General features: G+C 40.4%; 1 protein-coding gene across 8 annotated transcripts in view; it reads left to right on the forward strand.

The window, feature by feature from the left end:
• asic1c (acid-sensing (proton-gated) ion channel 1c) overlaps window positions 1–26437 on the forward strand; it is a 114310-nt gene that overhangs the window by 66154 nt on the left and 21719 nt on the right. For 2 of the 8 annotated variants that reach the window (XM_074651553.1, XM_074651550.1), the window contains exon 1: window positions 24485–25756. The exons of 1 other annotated variant lie outside the window; for it this stretch is intronic. In XM_074651553.1, the coding sequence (XP_074507654.1) occupies window positions 25121–25756 (636 nt within the window). In that variant the 5' untranslated portion in view covers window positions 24485–25120. Of the gene's footprint in view, window positions 1–10374; window positions 10961–24474; window positions 25757–26437 lie in introns of those variants that run through there. 5 more of the 8 variants (XR_012595891.1, XM_074651551.1, XM_074651554.1 and 2 more) reach the window with 4 other exon arrangements.

The following is a 26437-nucleotide window of genomic DNA, read 5'->3' on the forward strand; positions in this document are numbered from 1 at the left end:
CTTCCGATTGTGTTGCAGTTAAATGGTCATTTCGAAAAGTTCGGACAAGAGTCGTCGAAATAGTCCATCCTGCTGGATGGCATCGATGACGGTATCAAACCTGACATGGAATTTCTAATTCTCATTATACATTTTAGATATTAAAAGAATGATTTACTTTTTGTGTCAGTGTGATTTGTAAGATGAGAGCTATTGAAACATCAAGATTTCTAATATGGCCTTTAGGCTTTATAGCCTGGAATCAAGGAGAGTATTAACTTTAAGTCTTCCACCTTGTTGCCAAAAAGAGATGTCCCCGTCTTGTCTTTATTTAACGGAAGGACATGTAGTCACGTCCAGTTGTTTACTTTCTATAAACACTGACACAGTGGGAAAGCTTTTGCAATCTAAAAAAGACGTAGACGCGAGTCTAAACGCATCCAAAGCAACAAACCAAATACCAGGGGAGGGAGAGAGTGACTGACTGCCTCCTCCAGCTTATAAAGCTGAGGATCCAGCCAGCGCAGGTGTCAGCCATCCCCCTGATGGACTTTCTGCTAATCTCCCTGAGGGAGAAGACGGCAGACAGGACCGGGCAGCATTACAGGGCTGTCACACCCCTCGCAGCTATTCCGCCTTCCTCCGCCTCTGTTTCATTTTCCAGACGTCTTTCCGACAGTCAATCAAAACAATCACGCTCCGTCTGGTAGTATATTAATTGGTCCGAAGCAATTTATAGCCGCTACAATTAATGGCTGTGGGAGTGAATCGGAAGCGAGCTTGTGTTCTCTACGCAAACTTCACACCCAGGCATATTGACAAGAACTGTCCAGTGCCTCCATTCGCCTGTCATTGCTAATCCAGTTAGCTGACTTTGTACAGCAGTGCAAAGTCAGGGCAAGCAGGGAGGACTTTATACTGTAGAGCTGCCTAAATACTCTAGTCTATTTAATCATATCAGCATTCCTCTAAAACATCTCATATTGACTATAGGGATCAGACTACTTAGCTGTGATGATTAGTGATGAAAGATATAATGGATTCCTTCAATCAACATCACACCAAACACTCTAATGGATTTGTCCTGATTTATAGGCAGGAGGAGCTTTTACAGATGGAGAACAGAAGCACTTTATGTAAAATACCCCTGTCTTTTGAATCAAGGTTAACTTTCTGGTATTTTCTGTAGCTTTCACTTGCTCAGTTGTCATGGAGATGGCTCAGGCGTCATGACAGGTTTTGTCCTCTTTCGTCCAATTTTTGGGCTACTTATTGCAGCTTCCAAATTGTGTTGATTCCTAAAGCCAACACTTTAATGTTGGAGGTTTGTCATTATTGTAAGTATAGTTGTTCCGATTCCGATACCAGTATCGGAAATGTGTCCGATACTGCCCAAAATCCGGTATCGGGTATTGGCGAGTACGCCAGTCTATGCACCGATCTGATACCATAATTTATTAACCCAGAAAAAAAATCATCTTGTTTAATTGGAAATCAATTCTTCTTCGCCGCTCCAAAACAGTAGCCTTCACTGTGCTGTCGCGCTGGATGTATCATGGCTGCAACTCGCAACTACTAGAAGAAGAACTGATTGCAGGCAGTTTGTCTTGTGACGAACAGCAAACAACAGCAGTGTCGTGCTAGTGGAGAGTGTAATAGGTAAATGTAAAACGAGGAAAATGTCAGCCATTTGGCGATATTTCACAGTGGAAAATCCAACAAGTAAAACGGCGATATGTACAGTGTATTAGGCTTCCGTTTCGAGGGGTGGCACTAGTGTTGCCAAATTATATTTCATTCATTCTCTGTATTTATTTGTTCATGTTTTACAAAGGGTTTAACCTGAGCCAGGCCAAACAACAACAATATTAATCATATCACTGTTTATTATTATTATTATTATTATTATTATAATTATAATAATAATAATAATAATAATAATAATAATAGATTTTTTTTATTTTTTTTTATCAAGCTGGTATCGGATCGGCATTCGGTATCGGAAAGGAGGAAATTGTAACGGAACATCTCTAATTGTAAGCAATATATTGCAAGCAGTAGGTTAACCAGCAGCGGGCCATTTTGCAGTGTCGTGCCATCTCTGTAATCATGTACCGGGTGATCTGGTCATTATTGTAGAAGCCTTGACAAGTTGAATGAAGCATAGCCTTGATTCAGTCTGCTTGGATGGAGGTTTTCAGTGGACATTTATCATTTACAAAGCAAGAAATACAACACTTGGCCCCTATGTTATATTACAACCGAGCCACTGGGATTTCAAGATTGTCTTCAAATTGGCTGTGAAGACAACACAGAGACTCTTATCTGTGGTTTCATTAACTGACATTGGTCACTGGTCACTATAATTTCCTTTGGTTCAGAGCTTCCAGTACTAAATGGAAACGGCATCAATATGGGAATTATTGCTCCAACAAGACCATTTAATACAAATTCCACTAAAGCCCTATTTGCACAGATCTAGTATCATTAGGGGACGTCATGTGATTTAGAAATTAATCATATCATATTGGTTCCTCTGTGGACAAAGTGCTTCAGCAATGTTCCCTGACACTATGACAAACCTGTAAAATCAGTTTAATATATTTCTGAAAAGTTCACTCTTGAAAAGTCAAGGTCTCTGCTGTGTATGAGGGTGAGTACGATATGTGAATGCCATTTCAGATAATATTTTCATCTCATGTGTTGTTTCCAAACCGCTCTCTAAAATGGATGGGAAAAGTCACCTTTCATTCTCCTTAACTGTACTTACAGCTAATTGCTGTCTGAGATGGACAGAAATTAATTTTTGAAAGGTCCTTTGAAGTACCCAGTGAAGCTTTTCTGCCTTTTATACTCTGCGTGATTACTTTGGCAGCTGTATGAAGTCCTCTGCTTGTGCCTGATGAATAACTGTCAGCATGAAATTAGGCATTAAATCCCACAGGGGAGGGGTTCTGACATACAAAAGTCATAGACCATACTCTTTTTTAAGCAAATCCACAGTACAGTATACAACACTGCTGTGCATACAACACCTATAGCATCTTCCGTTTGCTGTTATGATACCCAGTTTATCAAGGATTCTCGTGTGTTAGGATCAATACTGAAATATTGGATTTCCTCATTATTCGTTGCCCATTTCCTGCTTGCCATAAGAGAAACCAGCTGCAGTCTACATTCACTGAAGCCCAGATTCTGATTAATGGCATTTAAAAGCCTTCTTTTATGAAGTGAAAGTGGAGTATTGGATGAATAGCAGCAGATACTGTGCTGGTATTAAAATGAGTTATGGTCGTCCTTTTGGCTCAGTTGGGAATGACTGATCATGATCAGTGATGTTGAATGGATGTTGCTTTTTTTATTTTTGAAATTTGTCTAACTCTAATATGAGTCATGCAAGTTACAATTTTGTGATACCAAGAAACACTTTGGAATGAGTTTTGTCCGCTTGGCGTTTCGCCTCGCAATATTTGCGTTTCCGGCGCTGTGTCCGCTGTTTTCATATCTTGCTCTTGGATGTGTGCTTACAATCTGGCACCTGGTCACCATGTTTTTATAGAGGTTGACATACCTAAAATATGAAGTCACAGGCGGAGGGCAGGGTCTCACACACTTGTAGTGTGTTGAGTGATGGTTGAGAGGGATTCTTTTTATATCAGTCTATACATTGCTTTTTTTTTTAGGAAAATCCTACTCATTCTGCCTTTCATGGTGTTTTTGGGGAGGGTTTTTGTTTGTGGAAGTAATTTGCATTTACAGTCACATTTTGGTGCAAACATGAAGTCTCAATCAAAGCATTTCTGTCTTTGCCAAAAAAAAGTCTTCATTAATAGTCAATGTATTGACTTTTGTGATGCTTTCAACTAGAACTAAAATGGTTAAGTCCAGTTAGTTGATTAGTTTCAATCAATTGAAGTTGTTTTAAGAAAACTTTCACTGTTTCCAGCCTCTTAAACCTGCAGTAGGCAGAATATTTTTGGCATCATTGTGCAAAAATTCCATAATAACCTTTCAGCATATTGTAATTCAAGTGTAGATAACTAGACTTCCGCACCTCCTCGTGGCCCTGTTTCAGGGTTCTAGAGACTGGAGACTTTGGCCAATCACAGGTCATTTCAGAGAGAGAGAGCATTACTATTGGCTGTGCTCTGGCTGGTGGGCGGTGCTTGCTGTTTCCTAGACTGGTCTCAACATGGCTGCCGGGTCTCAAATTTTCGTATTTTACAGCTAAACAGTACATTACAAGATGTGTCTGAAAACATTTAGGCTAGAAATTGGCATTACAGTAACAGAATATTGATTCATATTTGATCAGCGCTGCCTAGTTTGACCGTTTGACCAGAGTTCGCAAGTGAAATAACGGAATTGTGTTTAAAGTTTAGGGCTTCTTCCGAAATCGCATACTATGCACTACATACTCATTAGGTGTACTATCGTTCAACATACTTTTGTGTGAATAAACAGTAGTATGTATCTTTTCGGACATACAGAGCAGTAATTTATGTCGTCACTTCCTGAGAGCCTCCTTGCTGGTTGATGACATGTAACCATGGTAACCCGTGCCAACCTCATGTGACCAAAACGATGGTTTGTGAGAATCAAAGTCTGAATAAAATTTTAAATATACGCCTAGAAAGTGAAATCTTATACTTACAGTTAAATTGAAGCGTTATTGTTGTTACACAGCTGTCTGTCAACGTCCGTTATGAACGTTGTCGTCAATACCGCATTGCATTGTGGGATATTTATGCCGCCGTAATGTCCAGCATTGCATACTGTAATATTTCACCAGAAGTAGTATGCAATTTGTGTACTCTTGGTTTCATACTAAGGTTTCAGACACTGCTAAAATAGCTCATGTACTGTTTTAGCGTACTAAATAGCATGTTAGTATGGAATTGCAGACGCAACCAGTCTGGAGTCTTTTTGTTGATACATGAGTTTAGAAATAGAATAGAAAAAATCTTTCTATGTACATGGGCTTCAAGTTTTTAGAATTATGTTCATAGTTCCATTTTGTGTGTATACAATGGAGAAAACTGTAATTCTCCGGAAATGTCACCACAGACACCCATTTCATAATACTGCAAATATATAAATATTAAAATACTTTCATCAGTGGGTCATAGGCTCAATCATTAGATTACCTCAATTGACTATAGATAGTGACTTAACAGACATTTTTTTAAAGGAAAAACTTAAAGATTGCCACTTTAAGACTTTTTTTTTGTCAAAATAGTTCCAAAGTCAAGACTGAACTTTAATGTTCACAATTAATTTTATTTAGCATTTGTCACCTTTGGGTGGTTCAAGATGAATACCAGTTGGATGAACCTTGAAGCTTAACACTGAGGAGTTTAGGGTCTTGGGTTTAAAACGTTTTGAAATGAATCCCAGCATCCTGCTCTGTCTCTGCATTTTAATGAGTTTACTTGCGTTCTTGTTCATCATTATCTCCGTCAGGCTCATTGATGTGAAATGTGTCATTACAGTAAATATGTCAGCTCAGCACTTTCAAACTTGGCTCCTTCTCGCTGTTTTGATTTTGGAACTAGATGAAAGGCCCTCTCCACATGTGGCAAAACAAACTGAGAGTTGGGAGACAGTTGAATAAAGTCCTTGTAAACTACACATTTGGATGGCTGGGTGGTTGCTGGGTTGTACTCGGGTCGACCAAACAAGAATTTGAGGAGCAGAGGGACAGTTTGAAAACGTATTCCTCCGGATTCAGTAGTTAAATGACCTTTAAGCATTATGAAAATAACATTATTGTAGCAACTCTGTAACTTGTCCGCCGTCAGATCCAGCAGACCAACTCTGACATTCCCCACACAGTCGGGATACAAAGCGGCTGATGAGAAAGAGCACTTAGTCTCTGAAGATATCAGTAATCTCGACACGTGTGAATGCAGCCTCGGCTTCTTCTCACTGTAGAGTGAAAGAAAGAGAACAGAAAAGCCATGATGTACTGAATTGCTGATTTCTTACGGCAGCGCATTAACCAGTACACCTAACTTAAAGCATCTAGAAAACCTCCACAGTGTATTGATTGAGTAGCGGCTTGCACTTTGCTCAGAGTGCACCTATTAACTACAGAAATGTGCTTTGACCACTTCCCTTGCTGTAGTTGAAGAAAGATTACTCAATTTTACCCAGAGGCGACAGAGAACAGCAACGACATAGACTACTCAGTGTTCAATTTGCTGTGAGCATAGTGAAAAGCTTTTGAATGAATTTACTTACACTTAAACAAAGAGAACGACTCAATGCCTCGAACAAACCGTGCATGAGAGAAGCTAGTTTGAAGCTGCACATTCTTTAAGCTACTGTGTGTCTGAGCTTTATGTGGTTTTGATGTGTCTTTGCTAAGCCTGACATTGTCTAAATGACTTGATGCTGAGGGAGAGGTCGCTGTGGTTTGAGTTATTCTTTAAAACATCAACTCAAACATCAGCTTTTAGACTTGGTTGCCTTTCTGATTTGCCTAGCAGGGTCTACTGTAAACGCTCAGCTGAAGCATACTACAGCTTTGGCATGAGCTTTGTGTTTTCTGAATATGTTCTTGAAGTTACTTGCACCGTCAAAGAGAGGTTAGTGTATGTTTTATGTCCTGTGTGTTTCTCTGTGTGCTTGTTTCTTAGGTTATCTCATATAGTGTACAGATTTTCATAAAATATGGTGGAAAATTACAGTAAGACATCAGCCAAGGAAGTGATTAGTTTTTGTTGCAGATCCAGGAAAAGATTTATTAACATTGTCAGATGTTGCATTTTTGAAAATGTTTCATTATTTCCTCATTAAACCACTGGCCTTACTTTTAAATGAAAAATATGTTGCATGTATCCCTGATTGTAGGGCTGCCCCCTCCAATTAGTCGACTAATCGCTCGTTTTGGTCTTGGTTAACTCACAATTCTTTGGTCGATTAGTCATTTTTATTCATGCTGAATGACTTGTTTCCAAGAATCTTATGAGTGCATTTCTGGTAAACACAAGATTTAAAGTGGTCTCTTTTTGTGATGTGGAGAAACAGTTTTTCAGATCTATCGACAAAATCATTTGATTGTTAATTGACTAAGAATTTCTTTGGCTGAGGACAGCCCTCCTTGACTGTGGCGATGTATACAAAGTCAGAACATAGTGTAGCCTTGGCAGAGCAGTGCTTTTAGTTTTTAATCAAATAAAAGCATGTAAAGCCTGTCAAACAACAGTACAAGTGGCAAGTGTGGACGAATGTGTGCATTAGTAAGTGTAGTGATCATAAGGTACGACCTATCCTTCATGTACAATCTTTTTTTGGCCGGCAGGGATTAAGTGGGGGAGTGAGTGCTGCATCAGCGTTTAGTGCAGACACACAATGACAACCCCATTGGTAATGTTAGAGCTGTTAAAGCTGCTCCAATCAATATTTTTACATTAACAAGCGATGAAAAGGCTACATGCAATACATGTGAAAGGGGGTGTTTGTAGTGATTGACCCACTGAAAATGATCACCCTGCCGTTCCCCGCAGCTCTCTGGAGCATTTTAGAGCCTTTCAGCTCATTGTTTTAGTTGTATTACCAGCAACCTTAACTGTTTTGCTTCACCCTCACCGCTCTCATCAACTTGACAGCCGTCATCAATGAAAAGAGCGCTAAAAACCCCACTGTTCTCTACCTGCCCAGCACCAAACAGCTAGCAGACAAAGTTAGTGACCAGCTGTTGAACACAGCAAAGCATTTAGCAGTCTGCAAGCCGGGAGTTGGTAATTCCCTCAGGAGTTGGTGAAGACCAAAACAAAGCTAAAAGGAGAGTCGATATTCGACAGAAACATGACTCCAAATGAATGCTAATGTTGCTCCATGTCCAACTGTTAGCTAACACGTTCCCCATATGATTTATAAGGTGTTAATAAAACAATGTTGTGTTTACAGATTGTTGCACTGCCCCCAAGTGGCCAAAACAGTACCATATTCAGATTTAAGGTTAACACTTGTAATATTTCCACTTTTGAGATGCAATGCAGTGCACATCAATAACTCTTCAGTGTGATTAAACATGTTATTGAGACCCAATGTAGCTTAAGGCCCAGACACACCAATCCGACATCAAAAACTAGCGGCGATGAAGGCTGACTGTTGCGTCGCCTCACGTCGCCTTTGTCAACAAGTTGCATTTGAACACATCGCAAAGACTACAGCCGACGGCCAGTTAGCGCGTACATTCTGCACCTGCGTGAGATGAAATAACTCTCCACACCAGCAGGCGGCAGTAGACTGTATTAGTCATTCAAAAAGGGAAACCGGAAGACCGAGGACTGTTGATATACAAGCCGTTGTTATGATACGTACATCAAACAAAGCAGCGTTTGCCGACCATTTTCACATCACTCTCACTCACCACTTAGCTTCATTCCAAATGGCCATGTCACTGTGAAAATATCTGTGTATTGGAATGATCAGAGATAAAGATGATAATGAGAAGAGGCTTCTGTGGCTTGCTTTCCTCCCTTCTGTTTTTCTTCTCGTGCACTGATTTGTTTAAGCTGAACAGACAATCAAAGTGATTTCTCTGACCAACGAGCTCCACCACCGATTCAACATGCTGAATCGGCCGAAAAACCTCCGACACGGGCAGACTAGAGCCGATGGTGTGGGACACACAGCAAAAACTAGGCCAACAGACGCTCACCGACGGTCCAAAACTGTCCGCCGGCCAACTGTCGGCTTGGTGTGTCAGGGCCTTTAAACCTGCAATAACTGTTTTGTCCACTGGGGGGGCAGCAGAAACAAGTTGTGAACCCAACACTGACATATCATCAACTTTTAAGTAGATATATGCCAAACTTGTTAGCAAACTGCTGCTTATTTACACATCCAGCAGGTACAGAACAACATTATCATTCATTTGGAGTCGAGCTTGTGTCCACCTGATGAATATAACGCCAATATTCCTTCAGCTCTGTTTTTGGCCTCTACCAAGAAAATTGATTTAAGGATAGAGAGGGGTGAGAGGAGGAATAGATGTACAGCAGGTTAGATAAGGGGATGTATGTAAGAGAGACGAGGTGTGGATGATGAAGAGAGATTGGTGGGTGGACAAAGAAAGCTGAGACCAACAGGAGAGAATAGGTTAACAAGGTATATTTTAAATAGTCCTGACAGGCCGATTTAAGGTGTGGCTGAGGTCTTTGCTTTGCTCCCAACATCAGTGAACTTATTAACTTCATTTTAAATGAATGCTGCTCTGAGCAAATCAATTTCGGCCAAGACAGATGCTTATCTGGACTGAAATAACCTCAGGCCTGCATTCTGCGAATATACACCTCTGTCCATGAGTTGGAATGTATGCAGGAGAACGCATTAATAATTGATGCTGTTACAAAACACATGATAGGGGGGCTGCAGCAAGATAGAAGATGATGTGTGCTGCAAACTTAGGGGATCAGCTATGGCTGTATTGACTAGAACTTAATGTGTTTTTGTTATCCCTTTAATGGTTTTATGAGGTTATTGAGAATATGTACAGTAGAAGAATGCCTGCTTTGACTCTCCTGAGTGATGTCATTGTATTATGTGTAATCGTTACAAAGAAAGTTGATGATGGTAGCCTAAAGATTATAAATGTGAATCTGTGAAGACCAGCTGAAATAAGCTTAATGGGAACTGCGAATGAGTAATACTCCTGCCTTTCACAACAACCTCCGTTTAGGTTTCATTAAGAAAAGCATCCCTGTGTAGCTTTTCTGTGGCCAATAGATTATTGTGGCTGTACGTGCCAGCTCAAGCTTTGTCAATGTTGCTGTAACTAAATGTGATGCTAATTGGGAATTGCTGACATTTTGTGTCTGCAAAATGTCAAATGTTCAGGAACTAAGAGGAACAGCCCTGTTTTGAGCTTGCTGACCACACACGTGTGATGTCTCCAATGGTTTATGATTGGGGGCGAAGTGTTTTTTCACCCATCAAATAGCATTAAATTCTTCTGAAGTTTAAACAATAGTCATTCAAGTTGGCGTTGGAGACACACAATAACACTGATGTGTGTCCAGAAACCCTCCCTGGATAAATGAATGTTGCAAAAGCCAAAAGAATGGGTGCGTTCGAGGTCGCTAAAATGAAAATGCTTCAGTTTTCATCTTTGCCTCTCTGCTGTATCCCTGTCTGATGCATCCACCACGACCCGCTGTGGGATCAGGTCTTACTTCCCAAATGAAACCGGATCTCTTGAATTCAATGTGCCCTCTAAGATCTCAATGAGGATTGGTTGATATAACAGTCCATTGCTACTTCCCAGATCCAGATATCCAACCCCATACCGTCCCTCGGGTGCCAAGAGGAAACTAGACTCTGTCTCGTCCAGCCCCCCTTGTACATTTAGTTTAGCTGAACCTCCCTGCTACCGCCAGTATTCAGCGGGTCATCACTGCAGCAAGACCACATCCAGTAATCGCCAACTTGAAAACTCTTGGTGATAATGGGAGCCCCAGAGGAGGAAAAGCCACGTCCGCCGTCAGACATTACGGTGTACGGGGCCAACTGTTCCCTCCACGGCCTCAGCCACGTCTTCCTGCCCGGCGGAGTGACTATTCGGCGGCTGCTTTGGGCCGCCGCATTCAGCTCTTCCCTTTCCATCTTCCTCTACCAAGTGGCCGACCGTGTGATCGAGTACTACCAGTACCCCCATGTCACCATCCTGGATGAGATGGACAGTCCCGTCATGTTCTTCCCAGCCATCACCATTTGCAACTACAACAGCTATCGAAAGTCCCAGATCCTTAGGAATGACATCTTCTGGATGGCCGGGCTCTTGGGTGTGGAGCAAGGGGACTTTGATGACTTCATGGCCGCTTTGGGACAGCCGACGGACAACAGCAAGTTTTTCCCAAGCAAGACCTTCAACATGCTGGAGTTTGTACAGAGGGCTAGCCACAACATGGATGAAATGCTGCTTGACTGCAAATATCGAGGGAAGGAATGCGGTCCAGAGAACTTTACGACCGTGAGTATGGTCCCTTCTGTGGGTCTCGCCTAGAGTGAAATAGGCCGAAGAAGTAAAATATTTCTGAATTTCTTAATGGGATAAATGCGGATTTGTTAAATATTTAGACTAAATGTTTATCAGAAAATCCAATGATGTATTAAATAAAAGGAAAAATGTCCACACTCAGTAGAAAAGCTGGAAAGCAGGAATTGAACATATGCAGACGCCTTTGGCAGCAATACCAACAACTGTGAGCTGTTTAATAGTCATTATAATGCTACAATTCGAATGCTTTATTCTGCCCACGGAGAAATGAAATATGAGTCAGTTTATGTTTATGAACACCAGAAGACATTAATGCAGAGCTCCACAGTAAGAGAGTGACTCTTCTTCTAAAATGAGCATTGTCATGATGAGACATGCACATCAGATATCGTTAAGGAAAGAGATGTCACTTTCATTCAAATTATGTTGTCATTTCTTAATTGTTTCCTCAGTAATGGTCCCTTAATCCTTCCTTTTTTAAATAATTAATGGCATGTTTGTGGAAAGATTAAGTAGCTCTAGGGGGAACAACAGGTATGGGGGTGTAAGACGGGAAAAATTCTAAGGAGTACTAATAAAGCAAAGCTTTATCTCTGTGTACAAGAGCTGGCGCTAAAAGCACAAAGATATTTCTTGGGCTTTTATGGTGATGGCAATATTTATGTTGTCTCCAATTCTTCGTTTTGTGACTACTACTAATAGTAATTTTTCTAGAAGGAAATGAGAGTTACTTACTTTATAATTTTGTCCTCAGAAAGATGTAAACTACTGAGGTGCCATATGGTTCAACAAATCTCTGCTGACATCACGCATCATGCATAATGAAGCAAACATATGGCGTTTTCAAGACCAGTAGAGTTTTTAATACATTATTGCGTTGTTTTTTTTGTAAATACCACAGAAGAATGATCTTCAAAGTAGCAATGGCACCAAATGTTCTAGTGTATCCCAAAATGTGACTAAAACAGAACAGTGTCATTTTAGCAACAAAAAGGTAATTTTTCTTAACCTGTGTGCCTTCATTTTTGTGAAATCTCAGTTTTTTTCCGTCCTCATTTCTCAGGCCTCAACCAAAGAGATAAAATCATGTCAGCAGAATTTGAATGGAACCTAATCGTCCTGCTGCAGAGACAGGGGAAGGATTGTATTTCGATGAAATGGGCCATTGATTTGAGTGATGAAAGCCCAGCACCAAGATGGGCTTGTCATGCTGCACAGTTTCTTTTGAGAACCAACAGCAGTGAAAGTGAGGCAAATGATTTATACTAATTACTTAGTAGGTCTACAATGGCACTGCTATTGTTTTCTGGGAGAGACAATAGTTTAAATTAACCCACACCAATCCTAACATCTACCATAAGAAGAGCTTCAGACTTGTGCGTGAAAATGGCGCACCAGATTTGAGTTCCAAAAACAAAACAGCACATGTAAGCTAATAAAGGCAGATTTTGATATGGATGTGGTCAGTCAGGTGACCTTGGCTCCTTCACATCCCCACGCACAAAGGGTAAATTTCAGCTAAATGTCAGAAACTGGAGACGCTCTGATGGCCTAAGTATAGAGGGGACTAATTAAATATTCATGGAGCTGCCTGAATTCCCCCTCCTCGGCCTGCTGATCTTGCTGTGGGAGGCTCAGAGGCAAGTCCTCTCACAGGAGATGAGATGTGATGGAATTGAGATTACCCATTATATACTTCAGGAACATCACCGCGAGATGACTCACGCAAGGTCTAGACAACATCGGATAATTAGCTCTCTGCATGTAGAAAAAATTGTTGGAAATATATGCATAAGATCATTCAAATGCCTCTGCTGATATATTCTGCTTTTGAGTGTTATGCATTTTGATATGGCATTAAAACAGCAGAACGTTAGAATAAATAGACTGTTACCTTTTCCTATTTAAAACCCTTAGAGTACTATTATTTTTGCTCTCCTTTAATAACACATTACCTGTACGATACTTCAATCTTTGTAGTATTTCTGTGTTTGAGTACATGCCTGTGTTTGTGCCTGAATGTGCATCTCTGTGACAAATTCAGACAAAGAATCAGTGGCTGGAGAAACTACAGCACGCCTACAGTGACAGGAACGACCAGATGTTTTTGCTAATGAGTTGGATATGGGTGCATTGGTATTGAGAAATCTTGGAGAGGAAATATCAGGGCCCCCAAGTGCAATTATTCCCTCTGCATAAAGTAATGAAATATTTTTTTTGGGGGGGAGAATGCTGTAATTCACTGGAGGAGAGCGAGTCTCAGATATTAAAAGGCTGGCAGATGGTAGATGCTGGAAATTTTTCTACACAGTGCTATAAATATATCCAGGAACGTAGCCTTGAATGTCCCTGTATCAATCTGTGAGTGAACTGTGGTAATAAGCTTTGTTCAGATTACACTGAAGGATTTTTGTGCTTCTGCAAGACTTCATGTGTGTGAAACATAAATTTTTGTACCCAACATTCAGCCCCATACCACGCTTAAGCGTGTAATAGACCCGCAGGTCCACCAGAGGATAGTGTGTCAGTGTCACGTTTTGCCTCGCCGAGGCTTGAATATTAAATGCCTGTATGAAGGTGCAACAAAAACACTCACTTAGGTTTAGGAAAAATGTCATGGTTGGGACAGTGGTCAACTCCAGGGTCAGAAAAGTGAATCAATGCTGAACTGCCTTAAACTTGCATTCTTTCTAATAGCCTGCAGGTTGCGAGTCCTCTGGTTGCAAAAAAAGTCTGATTGTATAGAAGTCTATGAGAAAATGACCCTACTTCTCACTTGATTTATTACCTCATTAAACATTGTAAACATGAGTTTATGGTCTCATCGCTAGTTTCAAGTCTTCATCATACAGCATGATGTTCATTTAGTAAATGATGGTCCCATTCAGAGTCAGATAGACCATAAAACAGGGTATGCTTTAGGGAGTGGCTACCTTGTGATTGACAGGTCACTACCACGGCGTTGTCCCGTCTGGGAGTTGTCCGTGTTTTCATCTTAGAACTTTAACCCTTTCACTGTGTGTTTTCAGTTCATGAGAGTTAATTATAACCTTTTTGGTCGCCTAAAAATGTCTTATTCAGCATTCGGTTGTAGCTCAACCCTCGAGGCTTCAAAACGCCAGTCCACAAACCAATGGGTGACATCACGATGACTACGTCCACTTCTTATGTACAGTCTATGGGTTGGGTTTAAAATAAGTACGGAAACTAAATAAAATACGTACAGAAACAACGTGATATCAGTATGGGAAACGTGACAAGCGTCACTACAAAACACGGGACAGAAGTCTGTAGCGTAACTTGCGAAACAAAACACCGACCTCCTGGTTGAAAGTCCTGTGTTTGTTGGGACCATCCACCTCCCCACACCCGCCATAAGCGGTCTTTCTCCCTTCTTATTCTTCATCACTAGTTCTGAGTGTCGCATATTTACGTGGACGCATTTACATTGCAGTCAATATGGACTACATGGCGTGAAAATGACAAGCAAGAAGAGCGTTCTTATTACGTGCTTTTGCCTTGCGCATTATCGAGCCATTCAATCGCCTTTCCTGCGACCGGGCTGCAACATTATATTAAAGAAACATTATCAAAATTCAACACAACTGATCAGCCAAACAACTTTCTTAGCGGAGGCTTTATTTCATTATCAAAATGAATCTCATGCCTCCATCTCGTTGCCGTACACACCGTCTTTGAACCGGTCTGTGATTGATTGCCTCATTAATACTCAAACGCGTAAGCACCCCAACACCGCCCAACTCACTGCTGTGGATTAAACCTTCAAGATTGGCTCTGACCAAATAAATCATCTGTCAGCGTGTATATGCAGGATGCATGCTGCAGTTGGCATAATATCATTTCTATCGATCACCAGCTCAGAGCTTTAGCTGGCTCGCGCTAATGCGAAGAGTTGACTCTAACACATTTATCCTTTTACCGTTGCTCTCGTGTGGTGGTGCGATTGAACTTCCTGTTGAGGTATCGGATTGTGTTGACACGAGCCTTGTTAATATTACATTATGGTCTGTCTGTGGTGGTTGGGGATTTGTTCAGGGTCTGCCAAAACCAGAGGCAGGATGTGGTGTTTTACTTCAGCCTTCAGAATATACTGCAGTGGATGAAGTCGGCTTTAGAGGTCAAAGAAAAGAGAGGTGTGAGTACAGGATGCACAAGTCAGGATTGAGTGTTCGACCTGTTCAGGAAGAGACAGAAAATAGGCAGCGTGGGAGATAGGATAGGAGACAGAGGCGTAGCAGCTTATACAAGAGGGGGGATAAAGGTGGGGGGAAATCAAGGAATAGAGTTGAAGGAGAGAGCTAAGACAAAGTGGAAACAAAAGAGAATGGAGGAGAGAGAAATGAAAAAGAGGCTGTGTGCTGTGCTTAGATTGAGGTGGGACTGGGACTCAGCTGAGGACCGACACCATCATTGTGATTCAGCCGGCTTTGGAGTCGAGCCCAAAACGGGAAGCATTAGGAGAGATGAAGGGGAAGAGGTGTGTGAAGGAGCACAAAATTACAGTGATGCCTGGAGCGTGAAAAAAAGGGAGGGGGGCGATAAAATAAAGCTCCACAGTACAAACAATGAAATAAACAAATCTGAGGCAGTGAGTGTAGATGACAGGCCAGATAGCAAATACCTAATGTGTTTGTTCCATTACTCAGTGTCGGTAAAGGCCAGTGTGGGGGAGCCACTGTTACTGTACTGTAAGTGCAGTATTGGCAGTCCGATCAATGGCGCTGAAGAGGAATAGTGAGGAACTCATTGCGGGTACGTTGCTGCCCGGGAATGCTTTTTTGCTGACTTGCACATCAGGGAGCAGATATTACCAGAGGCAGACATTGGAGGTGCCAGTTGACAGAACCTCTTAAATTAATTAGCTTGTTAGGTGGAGACGTTGGACACGAGTGCGGCTCTGTCCAAAACCAATAGTGCCATTATGTTGTGTTCTAGATTACCAGCCTTCTGGCATCAAACAAAAAGCATGTGTTAGGCCTGGTAATATCCAGATTTTTGTATTTTACTAGACAATGAGAGGGTAGATGACTCATGGATTCATATCACATGTCGTTTTGATCTTAGATTACCTGCCATGCCCATATTTAGCTTTTGTTTCCACTAATGGCCTCTGGGATCTATACCCTGCTCTCTAAGCCAATAGAAGCAATACCTTACACCTTCTTAAGTATTGTATCGCTATCTTCTTTCCAGTAAACTGAGATTCCCCTCGGAACCACGAGTCACAGTGCAGGGGAAGCCAGACATGACACATTGTCGGAGACGGCCAATAATTTTTTGGAAGTACGAGTGACGATGTAATCCACAAAATCCTTTACATTCAGGTTAGGAAATGACGTTTTTTTTAATGCTGGGAAGAGAGAGAGTGTGTGTGTGTGTGTGTGTGTGTGTAGCCTTGCAGATGTTTAGGGATTATGATTTGAATTCATAATGTGTTCACCTGACCCAGGAGAAACTCTTGATGGAAGGCTGTTACTCTATGGCGCTTTCAGGCAGCTGGCAAGTGCTTACGATGCTTAATTTCTGGGCAAGTGGGCAAAATGGATTCAGGAATGGATACCAAAAGCCTCCAGCTGAGCAAACATGATGAAAAAAAATGAGATTATCCTTGCAAATGAAAGCACCGGTGAGGAAATATGACGAGTGAGTTTATCAAAGTGTGACTGCGGGGCTGCAGACTGAAAGCTTGAGTGACAGCGCACTTATGTTTTTTTAGTTGGATTCTGCCTGGAATGGAACGAGGGAACAAGACGGCAGATGTAGCCGGCAGCATCTGTTTTTTATTGATACAGACTGCATCTGCTCTCCACCTGGTCTGCCAGGGGGTGGATACACTGTACTGTACATGTGCTGTGTCAGAGATGTTTACCATTACTGCAGAAGTCCGAAAAACTAAAAATCGTTTTAGACTTACAGTGAATGTACTCTCCTCCAAAACAGCTTTTGTGTTTATTTTTTATTTTTTTCTTACAAAGTATATGCCAATATTTCTCCCTTTTGATGAATTTTATATGAGGTATTTCACAGTATAAGACCGTCTTAGCTAAAAATCCATTCTTGCTTTCCTTGCATTACTCGTGCAGCATACAGAGTGGCTGTGTTGCTTTTTCGAGGCAGTTAGTTTCATTTAGAGGCAGGCCACAAGATGTCTCCCTCTGCTAAAGAAGCTGCCCCTCCACCAGAGTGACATCATTGATTGTAAATGTTTTGGCTCTAACCGTCTTTGTTTGGTCATCTTAAATCACAGTGTAGCCCAGGACCGTCTTCTGCCTTTCTCTCTGGCCGGGATTTTAGGTCCAGAAATTCTCAGGGAGTCAAGCTGTGAGGTTTTCATGTGAATCCGAGTGTGACATGCTGCATATCAAGTAACTCTGTGAGGAATCCTGCGCTCACGGTTGAGAAACTCTGGTGCAATATATGCGGAATATTTCCTTAATATTAAAAATATCAGCTTTAGTTATTCAAGCTTTAAATGTTACAGAACTTCATAGATTTTCATCAAAAAGTTTCGAGGCTAAAACTGGATAGATACTGTATACAGAATATGTCACTGATCTTTAATTCACTGAATAGATCAATCGAATGAATTACAGTCACATTACTGTCAATGTCAAAAACAGTACATGTATTCATGCGGAGCCGAAATTATTATTCAATTAATTGATTTGTTGATTGACATATGATAATGAATAATAATAATAATTATGATAATAATCATAATAATTGTTATTATTATAATAGATAATAATAAAATAAATAAATGATTACTCAATTAATTGATTTGTTGATTGACAGATGATAATAATAATAATAATAATAATAATAATAATAATAAAAATAAAAATAAATGATTATTCAATTAATTGATTTGTTGATTGACTAATGATAATAATAATAACAATACTACTAACAATAATAAACATATATCATATGATATTGAACAAAACATTTTTAATGTTTTGGACTGATGCTTGGATAAAACAAGGAATTTGTTTATCGAGAAAATAATTACCAGATGAATTAATAATGAAAATGATAATTATTTGCAGCCCTATTTCTATGTATGTTCACTGAGCAGTCACTTACGGCTGCAACTAAGTAACTAATTATTTTCATTATTGATTAATTATTCTCTCAATTAAACAATCATTTGGCCTTCAAAATGTCAGAGATTGCTTGTTTTCTCTGCCCAACAGTCCAAAACACCCCAAATATTGTGTTTACTATCCTAGAAGATTAAGAAACACACCAAATATTCACAATTGAGAAGCTACAGCCAATTTATATTTGGCATTTTTACTTGACATAAATAATTAATCAGTATTCAAAAGTGTTGTGTATTAATCGTCTAATCAGTTCAGCTCTACGGTGACTGGACAATAATGCTGGATGTATTATTCTCTCTCATTTTCATCTCTGCCCTGTCTGTGCTGCGTGTGTTACTGATGTGCTGCCAGTATTTCATTTGGTTTCATTCTCACTGGCCCTTGAAGGAGCTCTTCCCTTTACTCAGTCAAAACTCTGCTCCTCCTCTAATGAGACCTCTGGGGTCCGGTTCAACTGGGCTTTGACATAAAAGAGGATGGTTAGTGTCGTTCCCTGACAGTCTCAGGGATCACTGAGCTGGTCTCAAAGCGTACAAATTTGAAAAATACTTATCACTCAAATAGTTGTACTTTTCCATCAAACGGCAGTCAGCTGCTTGCTCTCAATTTGACACATTTTATTACACCATGATTCTCTAATTACATGCTTGAATACTGAGACAAAGATGAAAGATCTTTGCATCTTCAGGAAGATAACAATGAAAATGTGTGAGCAGCAGAAATGTGTTTTCATAAGGAGGATAGCAATTTTATAGAGACAAAAAGTCATTCATCATAATTAACTGCGTTCTGCCCGGAGCGCTTCATATTCTTGAGTGATTGGAGCTCTGTCTTGGAGGAGATATTTTAATTAAATTAATGATTTTGTGAAATTATTTCACAAATAAACACAGTCATAAAAAGTTAGTCAGATTAAAGTGTAAGCCATATTATAAAAAGTTCTAAAACACTGCAGTTCAGTGCAGGAACATGATTGCAGAGTGTTACACCAGATTGGAAAATCTTTGTTGTTTCATTAAGTAGATGGGAAATGCTCAGACCTTTGGTCATGTTGTATTTCCAATAATACAAGTGAGGGCAAATATAGAATTCCTGTACATAAAGTTACCCAGTCCACTACCTTGTTCTCTCATCTATACCAGATCTAGAAAAAAAACATACACTAGCAAGACTTCATTCCAGTAGTCCAATATTTATACAATGCATTAATCAATATTTTTATATTAATTAAAAAAAAGACTGTTTAATGTGAAAAGAGCTTCATGTCTGCTGGATGTGTAAATACAACTGTTTGTAACGCATTCTCTACATCAACATGTTGCACTGCCCCAAGAGCCCAAAACAAACAAACAATTAATATCTCCATGGGATGAAAAGCAGTTCACATCAATCACTCTGAATTGAATGATGAAATAAGTCCTCTGTATCTGCTGAATGTGTAAATAGGCAACTATTTACTCACAATTTCACCATATCAACCATAGACTGTTAATAAAATGTGGATGCAGTCACCATGACATCACCCATTGGTTTGTTGACTGCCGTTTTGAAGCCTCGAGTTCAGCGTTTTGGCTGTCGCCATCTTGGCTTTTTGCAAACAGAAGTGACACGAGAGGTTGGAGCTAATGGTGCCTTCAAATGAAACTCGTGAGCTCATGTTTGCAATATGGGAAGTCGTGTACACAATATGCTTTAATTGTGAGAACACCGCTGCTAAGCAACGACAATATTAACGTTACTGTTGGCGTCTATGAAGCAACAGAGGCTAACCAGGCTAAAAAGATGAGGCCGTTGGGTATATCAACATTTTCCTCAGACCTAATATAAAATTACGAATAATCGACAATGTCGACAAACACGCCATAACTCGTGAACTGTGAACTCTCAGAAACTTTCCACTCACGAGTTCGTGAATACCACAAGAGGGGGGCGCTCATATGGACTTTTCTTATAAACACAGTAAAGAGGACCCCATTTGAAGGCACCATAAGTACAACTGAACGCTGAATAAGACATTTTTAGGTGACCAAAATGACACAATTAACTTTCATGAACTGAAAACACACTGTGAAAGGGTTAAAGTTGTAAGACAAAAACACGGACAACTCCCAGACCGGACAACGCCGTGGTAGCGACCTGTCAATCACAAGGTAGCCATGCCCTAAGCATCCCCTGCTTTATCATCTATTTGACTCTAAATGGGACCATAATTTACTAAATAAACATCATGCTGTATTGAAGAAGAATTGAAACTAGCGACTGAGACCATAAACTCATGTTTACAATGTTTACTGAGGCAATAAATAAAGTGAGAAGTAGGGTCATTTTCTCATAGACTTCTATACAATCAGACTTCTTTTTGCAACCAGAGGAGTCGCCCCCTGCTGGATATTAGAAAGAATGCATGTTTAAGGCACTTCCACATTGGCTTCACTTTTCAAACCCTGGTATTGCCCACTGATATCAACCTAAAAGGTGATGACATGTTGTGTTGTGTTGTGTTTGCAGCTTGTTTCTGCTGCCCCCAAGTGGCCAAAAACAGTTAAAGCAGGTTTACGACAAAGAAAAGCAGCAAATCCTCACACATGAGTGGCTGTTATTTTTGCTGGAAAGATGATTTACAAGGGTAATTGATTATCAACATTGAAATTTTCCATCAATTGACTGATCAATTAATGGGCTGATCGTTTCAGCTTAAAATAGTAACCTTTATGTAAACAAGTTCATCAGTGAGATGAAGATCTTTTGTGCAAGAAAGACTTGAGTACAGCAATAGATATGTACAGAGAGAAGACATAACACAGAAATAGAAACACAAATGACACCACAAGCAATCATTAGCATTACTGCAAAGGTCCAACTCTAAATGTTTAAAATGCATAATCATACTTGTGCTTAAATGTACCACGAGGCTGAAATTAAAGTCCATTGGTGGAGTAATGGTGATTGTCATGCATTGCCCGTGTGTAACCACTGCAGCTGGGAGTAATGAAATTGCGCTCTGGCTCAAACTGCTGACGAGGGACGATTCAGAGACCAGGAGAGCCGTCCGCCTCATGCCTCCGCTGGGCTCATATAGGACAAATGAGCTCACGTAATTAACTCACCGGTTAAATGTGCCTCATATCTATTGACATTTTTCCAAAGAAAGCAAGAATAAGGGGAATCAATGCAGCTGGTCAATAAGGGTAGAAACCAGGCAGTCAGCTATTATTGTGATAAGATTTTATTGTTGGAGTAATTTACTTGCCTGCCGCTCATGCAGCTTTAGTATTTTTCTCCTCTTTCTTCTGCTTTGTTATTGGGTCTGACACTGGGGTAGTTATCCGTTGATGCCAAAATAGAGCCTATTATTCACTTTGATTGGATCTTTCCCAAACAAAAAAAAAAGAATCCTTAATTCTACAATTAAAAAAAGACTATCCGGTTGTTTCTAAGAATAAAAAAGGGTTGAGCATAAGGCTAAGAAGAAAGCAATGCCAAAGCATCTGTCTTGCTCTGGAAGCCAGAATAGGCGTGGTGCAGACATGGTATCCAGTAGCTGTTAATTCAGTTGTTTTGCAACCGGAAAGCTCTGGAAGCACACAGGGAAAATAACTATAACCACAACACTGAAGCTGTTACTGTGGCTTCTTTATATTCTCAGTAACCAGACAGTCATTAATATTATCACACTGTTATTACCACAACTTTTGAACACAGAGAAAACTGTTCTGCATAGTGCCCCCTTCGCTCTCTTTGTTATGAATAAATAATTTGGGCTATAATTAAATTGGCTGAAGATAAACTGAACTGTTTTGTTTGCATTTTAGTTAAACAAAAACGGTGCTGATAGGAGCAGAGGGCTCCCAGTTCATTATCACCACAAGTCTACAGTTTGACCTTCTGATATTGCCATTAAATTAAGTTTTTTAAATACTCATCCTCCGTACTAAATGACAGCGTGGTCTTCACAAAGTTACCGTGTGATTACCAAGCTCTTCTCAATGTTTGTAATAATGACATCCAATTACATTTAGCGCAGTAATCATAAGCCTCTTTTCTTTTATTCACACTTTGACTTCTGTTTACTTATAACTTGTCATTGGTTTTGATTAAATGAAAGCATTTTACGTCAGTGTAAAAAAAAAAAAACTGGGCATTTACACTACAGCATTTAGTAAGACAATGTATTTGAAACTGATGACATAAATAATGCCTCAATTAATTTCTAAATTCATAATTTGCAAACATTAACTAAGAGTCCACTTTCCACCCACTTCCACTTAAAGAAATAATTTGCCATTTAAATTGAACACTTAAATTGTGCTCATGCCAAGAGTTAAATGAGAAGGTTGATACCAATGTCGTGTTTGTGTGTGTTAAGTTTGAAGCTAGAAAACAGGAGAAGATTAGCTAAGCATAAAGACGTCTCTAAAGATTAATTAATTAATTAAATCCAATTTATTTAATCTGTATAAAAACTGAAGTGCAAAAACAACAAGTTGTGCGCAGCTTTCTGGAGTCTCCGCTGGAAACAGACCAGCTGTTTCACCCTGCTTCCAGTCTATGCTGAGCTAACAGCCTGCTAGCTCTCCCTTCATATTTAACATACAGAAATGGGAGTGAAGACGGTTATTCCCCAAAATGTCGAACTATTCCTGTAAAGTAAAACTTCTTTTTTCACATTTGCTTATTTTCATAACTATGTGTTTTAGTAGGGCTGTCAAAGTTAACGTGATAATAACGCTAATTTGTTTTAAGGCAACTAATTTCTTTAACGCATTAACGCAACTTGCGATTTTTAGGTTGTAGTTGGCTCAGTTTAAAAGAGAAAATACTGGCATATGAAACTAGAAAACTTAAGGTACATTTTGAACAGCTAAAAAATGTCAGATTAATTTGCGATTAACTATGGACAATCACGCGATTTAAATAGCCCTAGTTTTAAGATGAAACGGAGGACATTAAAGCACAATCTATTGCACCCCTGTCTCCTAAAAAATAGGTTCCCATAAAAACTAAACTGCATTGTGAATTAGGTTTTGAGGGAAATATATTTTATAATAATATATCACGGATTACGTTGTCTTTGAGGTCTGCGGAAGGCCACAGCAAGTGACATAGTACAACGAACGACGCGCAGAGCAGGTGACGTGGTATATAGAGTGACTGTTATTGAAAGTTATGTGGTATAATAACGTTCATGGAAGTTAAGTGGTATAATAACGAGTATAACAAGCGAGAAAGTCCACTACCATGGGAGGGGTGGTGGATGGGGCAAACAAACACAGGACTTTCCCCCAGGAGACAGCTGTCGGTGTCCCGTGTGAAACTAAAAGTCAGCCTTCACTTATTTTTGTTGCCTAAACCTAACTAAGTAGTTGTGTTTTTTTGTTTTGTTTCAATTTACAATGTTAACCACGTGTTAACCACCAATGTTAACTGCGATCGTAAACCAGGGAGAAAATACGTTTCCCACAAAACGTAAGTGAGAATGCAGTTTAGTTATATGGGAATGTAATTTTATATGAGACAGGGTTGATCAGGGTTGATGGATTCAGAATTAGTAGATGAGTTGATGAGTGAGCAGATGAGTTCTGGCGTGTCGTTTCTGCATCACTCCGGTCAGTGAGACAGGGACCCTCTGATGCCAATGAGTCATTTCCACCCTTCTGTTATATTTAAACTAGGTCGTATCCAATTATTTTAGTCCCATTCACCCCATCTAAACTTGCAAATGACGCCCTCTCCTCCAACTACAGAGTAATCCAACATTTTTGCTATTTTTTTTTACTTTTCAGAATAATTTTTTACACCCATATATCGCCACAGCTGTGATCAGGTTACTCAGCCAATAGTCACATTACAGACTGAAAAGATTCCAGCTGACATAATGAAAAAAAATAGTCTCAGTGTGAAGCCAAGCCTTCTGCCAAACAGAATCTTCTGAGAGTCTGCACATAAACGGAGCAAAGCACCTTTAATATCAGCGAGAGCCACATCTGCATGCAGCAGGATGTCAGCCCTCATTACAGTACACTGCATTTGTGAAATCATATCTGAAACTGGCAGAAAAGACGAACTAGGAAATGTGCCATAACGGATATTTCTAACACTTCTTTTGAAGGGGATTTTGCTGTGTTTTTCTCCAACTAGCTGGCTCCCCTGAGTTATCAATTATATAGATATATTGATCCACGAGCAAGCTGCGGATTCTCCAATATTAAAGAATTTCACACTCCATCGTTTATTCCGTTGCAGAGTTTCTTTATCACAATTATTTCTACTTTGATTGATACCTTCCCCCCGCCTCTCTATACTATTGGAGGTCTACTTCATCACCGGAGGAAAACAATTTCATCCACTGGCTCCACCTCATTCTCCATTCGACTGTAGAGAGAGTGTGTAGGGGGGGCAACAAGCTTTATATTCCTTTCTGCAGGCTGCAAGTCAACAGGCTGAAAAGCATCTCTTCAATCTGTGGAAAAAGGGAGGAGTTGGGTCCTGGGCAGCCACTGCACAAAGAGGAAAACCACCGAAATCTGCAAGTATTGTCTGGCACTGGAGAGGGAGATGGAGGAGTGAAAGATCAGAGCAACAGGGGTAAGCCTCTCCGGATTTTCAAAGTGATTGCCTCTGGGAGTGAAGCCGTCGCTTACATCTGCAATTATCACGTCCATTTATCTATTGATGAAGGACTGGTGATGGTTACGCTTGATGGTTTTCGTTAATGGAGTGATTCAGCTGTTTTTCTCATAAAGGAATCATTATGTAAATCAATTTTTACCTCCCCCAAGGAGCTCAGTTCCTTTGTTTATATCTTCTCGGCAAAGAATTTTCAAGCCTGAACAGTGGGACAGCTGCACAATAGGACTTCAGTCGCTGCTACCTGGAATTTCTGACACATAAATCGTGGAGATGGTTGTGGAGAAAACTACTGTGTGTAAATTGGAGATGGCTAGGGTGGGCTACTAACTGAGAAACTGCATCTGGTAAAGAAGCGCTTGCCTTGACACGAGCAATTATGGTTAAAGCACCCACGTCCGAAGCGGTCGCCCTGGGGCCACGCAAAGACAATGATGCCCAAGAGACCCGTCACCAAGGGTCCAGCTCGATTAAACCAACGTGGAAAGAGATCACGGTGGATTTCATAATGAGGACGAAGATCCACGGTTTGAAGTTTGTCTTCTCTCCGGACAAGTCGAAACCGCAGCGAGTCATCTGGATCATGGCCTTCTTCGTTTGTGTTAGTCTCCTGTGCACTTGGTCCTGGAACCGAATCCTCTACCTGATGTCCTACCCCGCCATCACGAAGATCTACATGGTGTGGGCTCACAACATGTCCTTCCCGGCTGTTACTTTCTGCAACAAAAATGTGTTCCGCGTCTCCTCTCTAACCAAGGATGACCTGTACCACAGCGGCTACTGGATGGACCTCATGTATCCCAATCACACGGTGATGGAGAGGGGCCTGTCCATCCTTAAAGACAGCCACAAGCAAGGTCTCCTAAACCTGCTGGACTTCAACAACTACACCCCGCCCCCCGATTACAGCGTCAACACCACCGAGATGATGGGACGCCTCGGCCACCAGCTGGAGGACATGCTGCTGGAGTGCAGGTTCAGAGGGGAAACCTGCACCCACAAAAACTTCAGCACTGTATGTACAGAAAGAAAGATGGTGTTTGTCAGGTGTGGATATGAATGCTGTTTACAAGGTGTATTAATAATTCATGTAAGCATTTGACGACGCACCCTCATTCTCTCAGGGTGTTTTACTGCTGCAAACAACAAGCCTGTCCTGTTTTTGCCTCTCAGACATAACTGTTTTATCTTTATTAAACTTCACGTCTTCAAAAAGTCACTCAAGGAAACAAATACATTCATGTTGTGGTGGAAAATCATCGTCACGTTCATCATCAATGACTTCGGTGGCTACTTTACAATTTGTCCTTCGGTTATATTCACCCTGGCGAGTTCTTGAGTTTCCAGTTGCTTTAACGCCTTTTTGCTTTATAACCCATGACAACAATATTAAGGGAGGAAAATTAGAGCATTAATAATTCAGATATCGTAAATCAGTTCAAATTCAAATTGTAGCTTCCCTGATTAAATATCTGGAGAGCATGTGGAGTATATATGGTCTTGTTTCACAGCTGAGCTTCCCATTTAAAACATCAGACATGAGTCTATTACACCCATTCATTTCTGAGTAAGCACTGAATGCTGCATAGAGGAAGTGGATGATGTTTGCAAACCATAGTCGCACTATTTCTATCAAATGCTTTCAACACAGCCTGTATCGTCATCAGAAAATATTTTAAAGGCTCAATGACGAAAC

The sequence above is a fragment of the Sebastes fasciatus genome, chromosome 11 (assembly GCF_043250625.1).
Source record: "Sebastes fasciatus isolate fSebFas1 chromosome 11, fSebFas1.pri, whole genome shotgun sequence".
NCBI classification, from domain to species: domain Eukaryota; kingdom Metazoa; phylum Chordata; class Actinopteri; order Perciformes; family Sebastidae; genus Sebastes; species Sebastes fasciatus.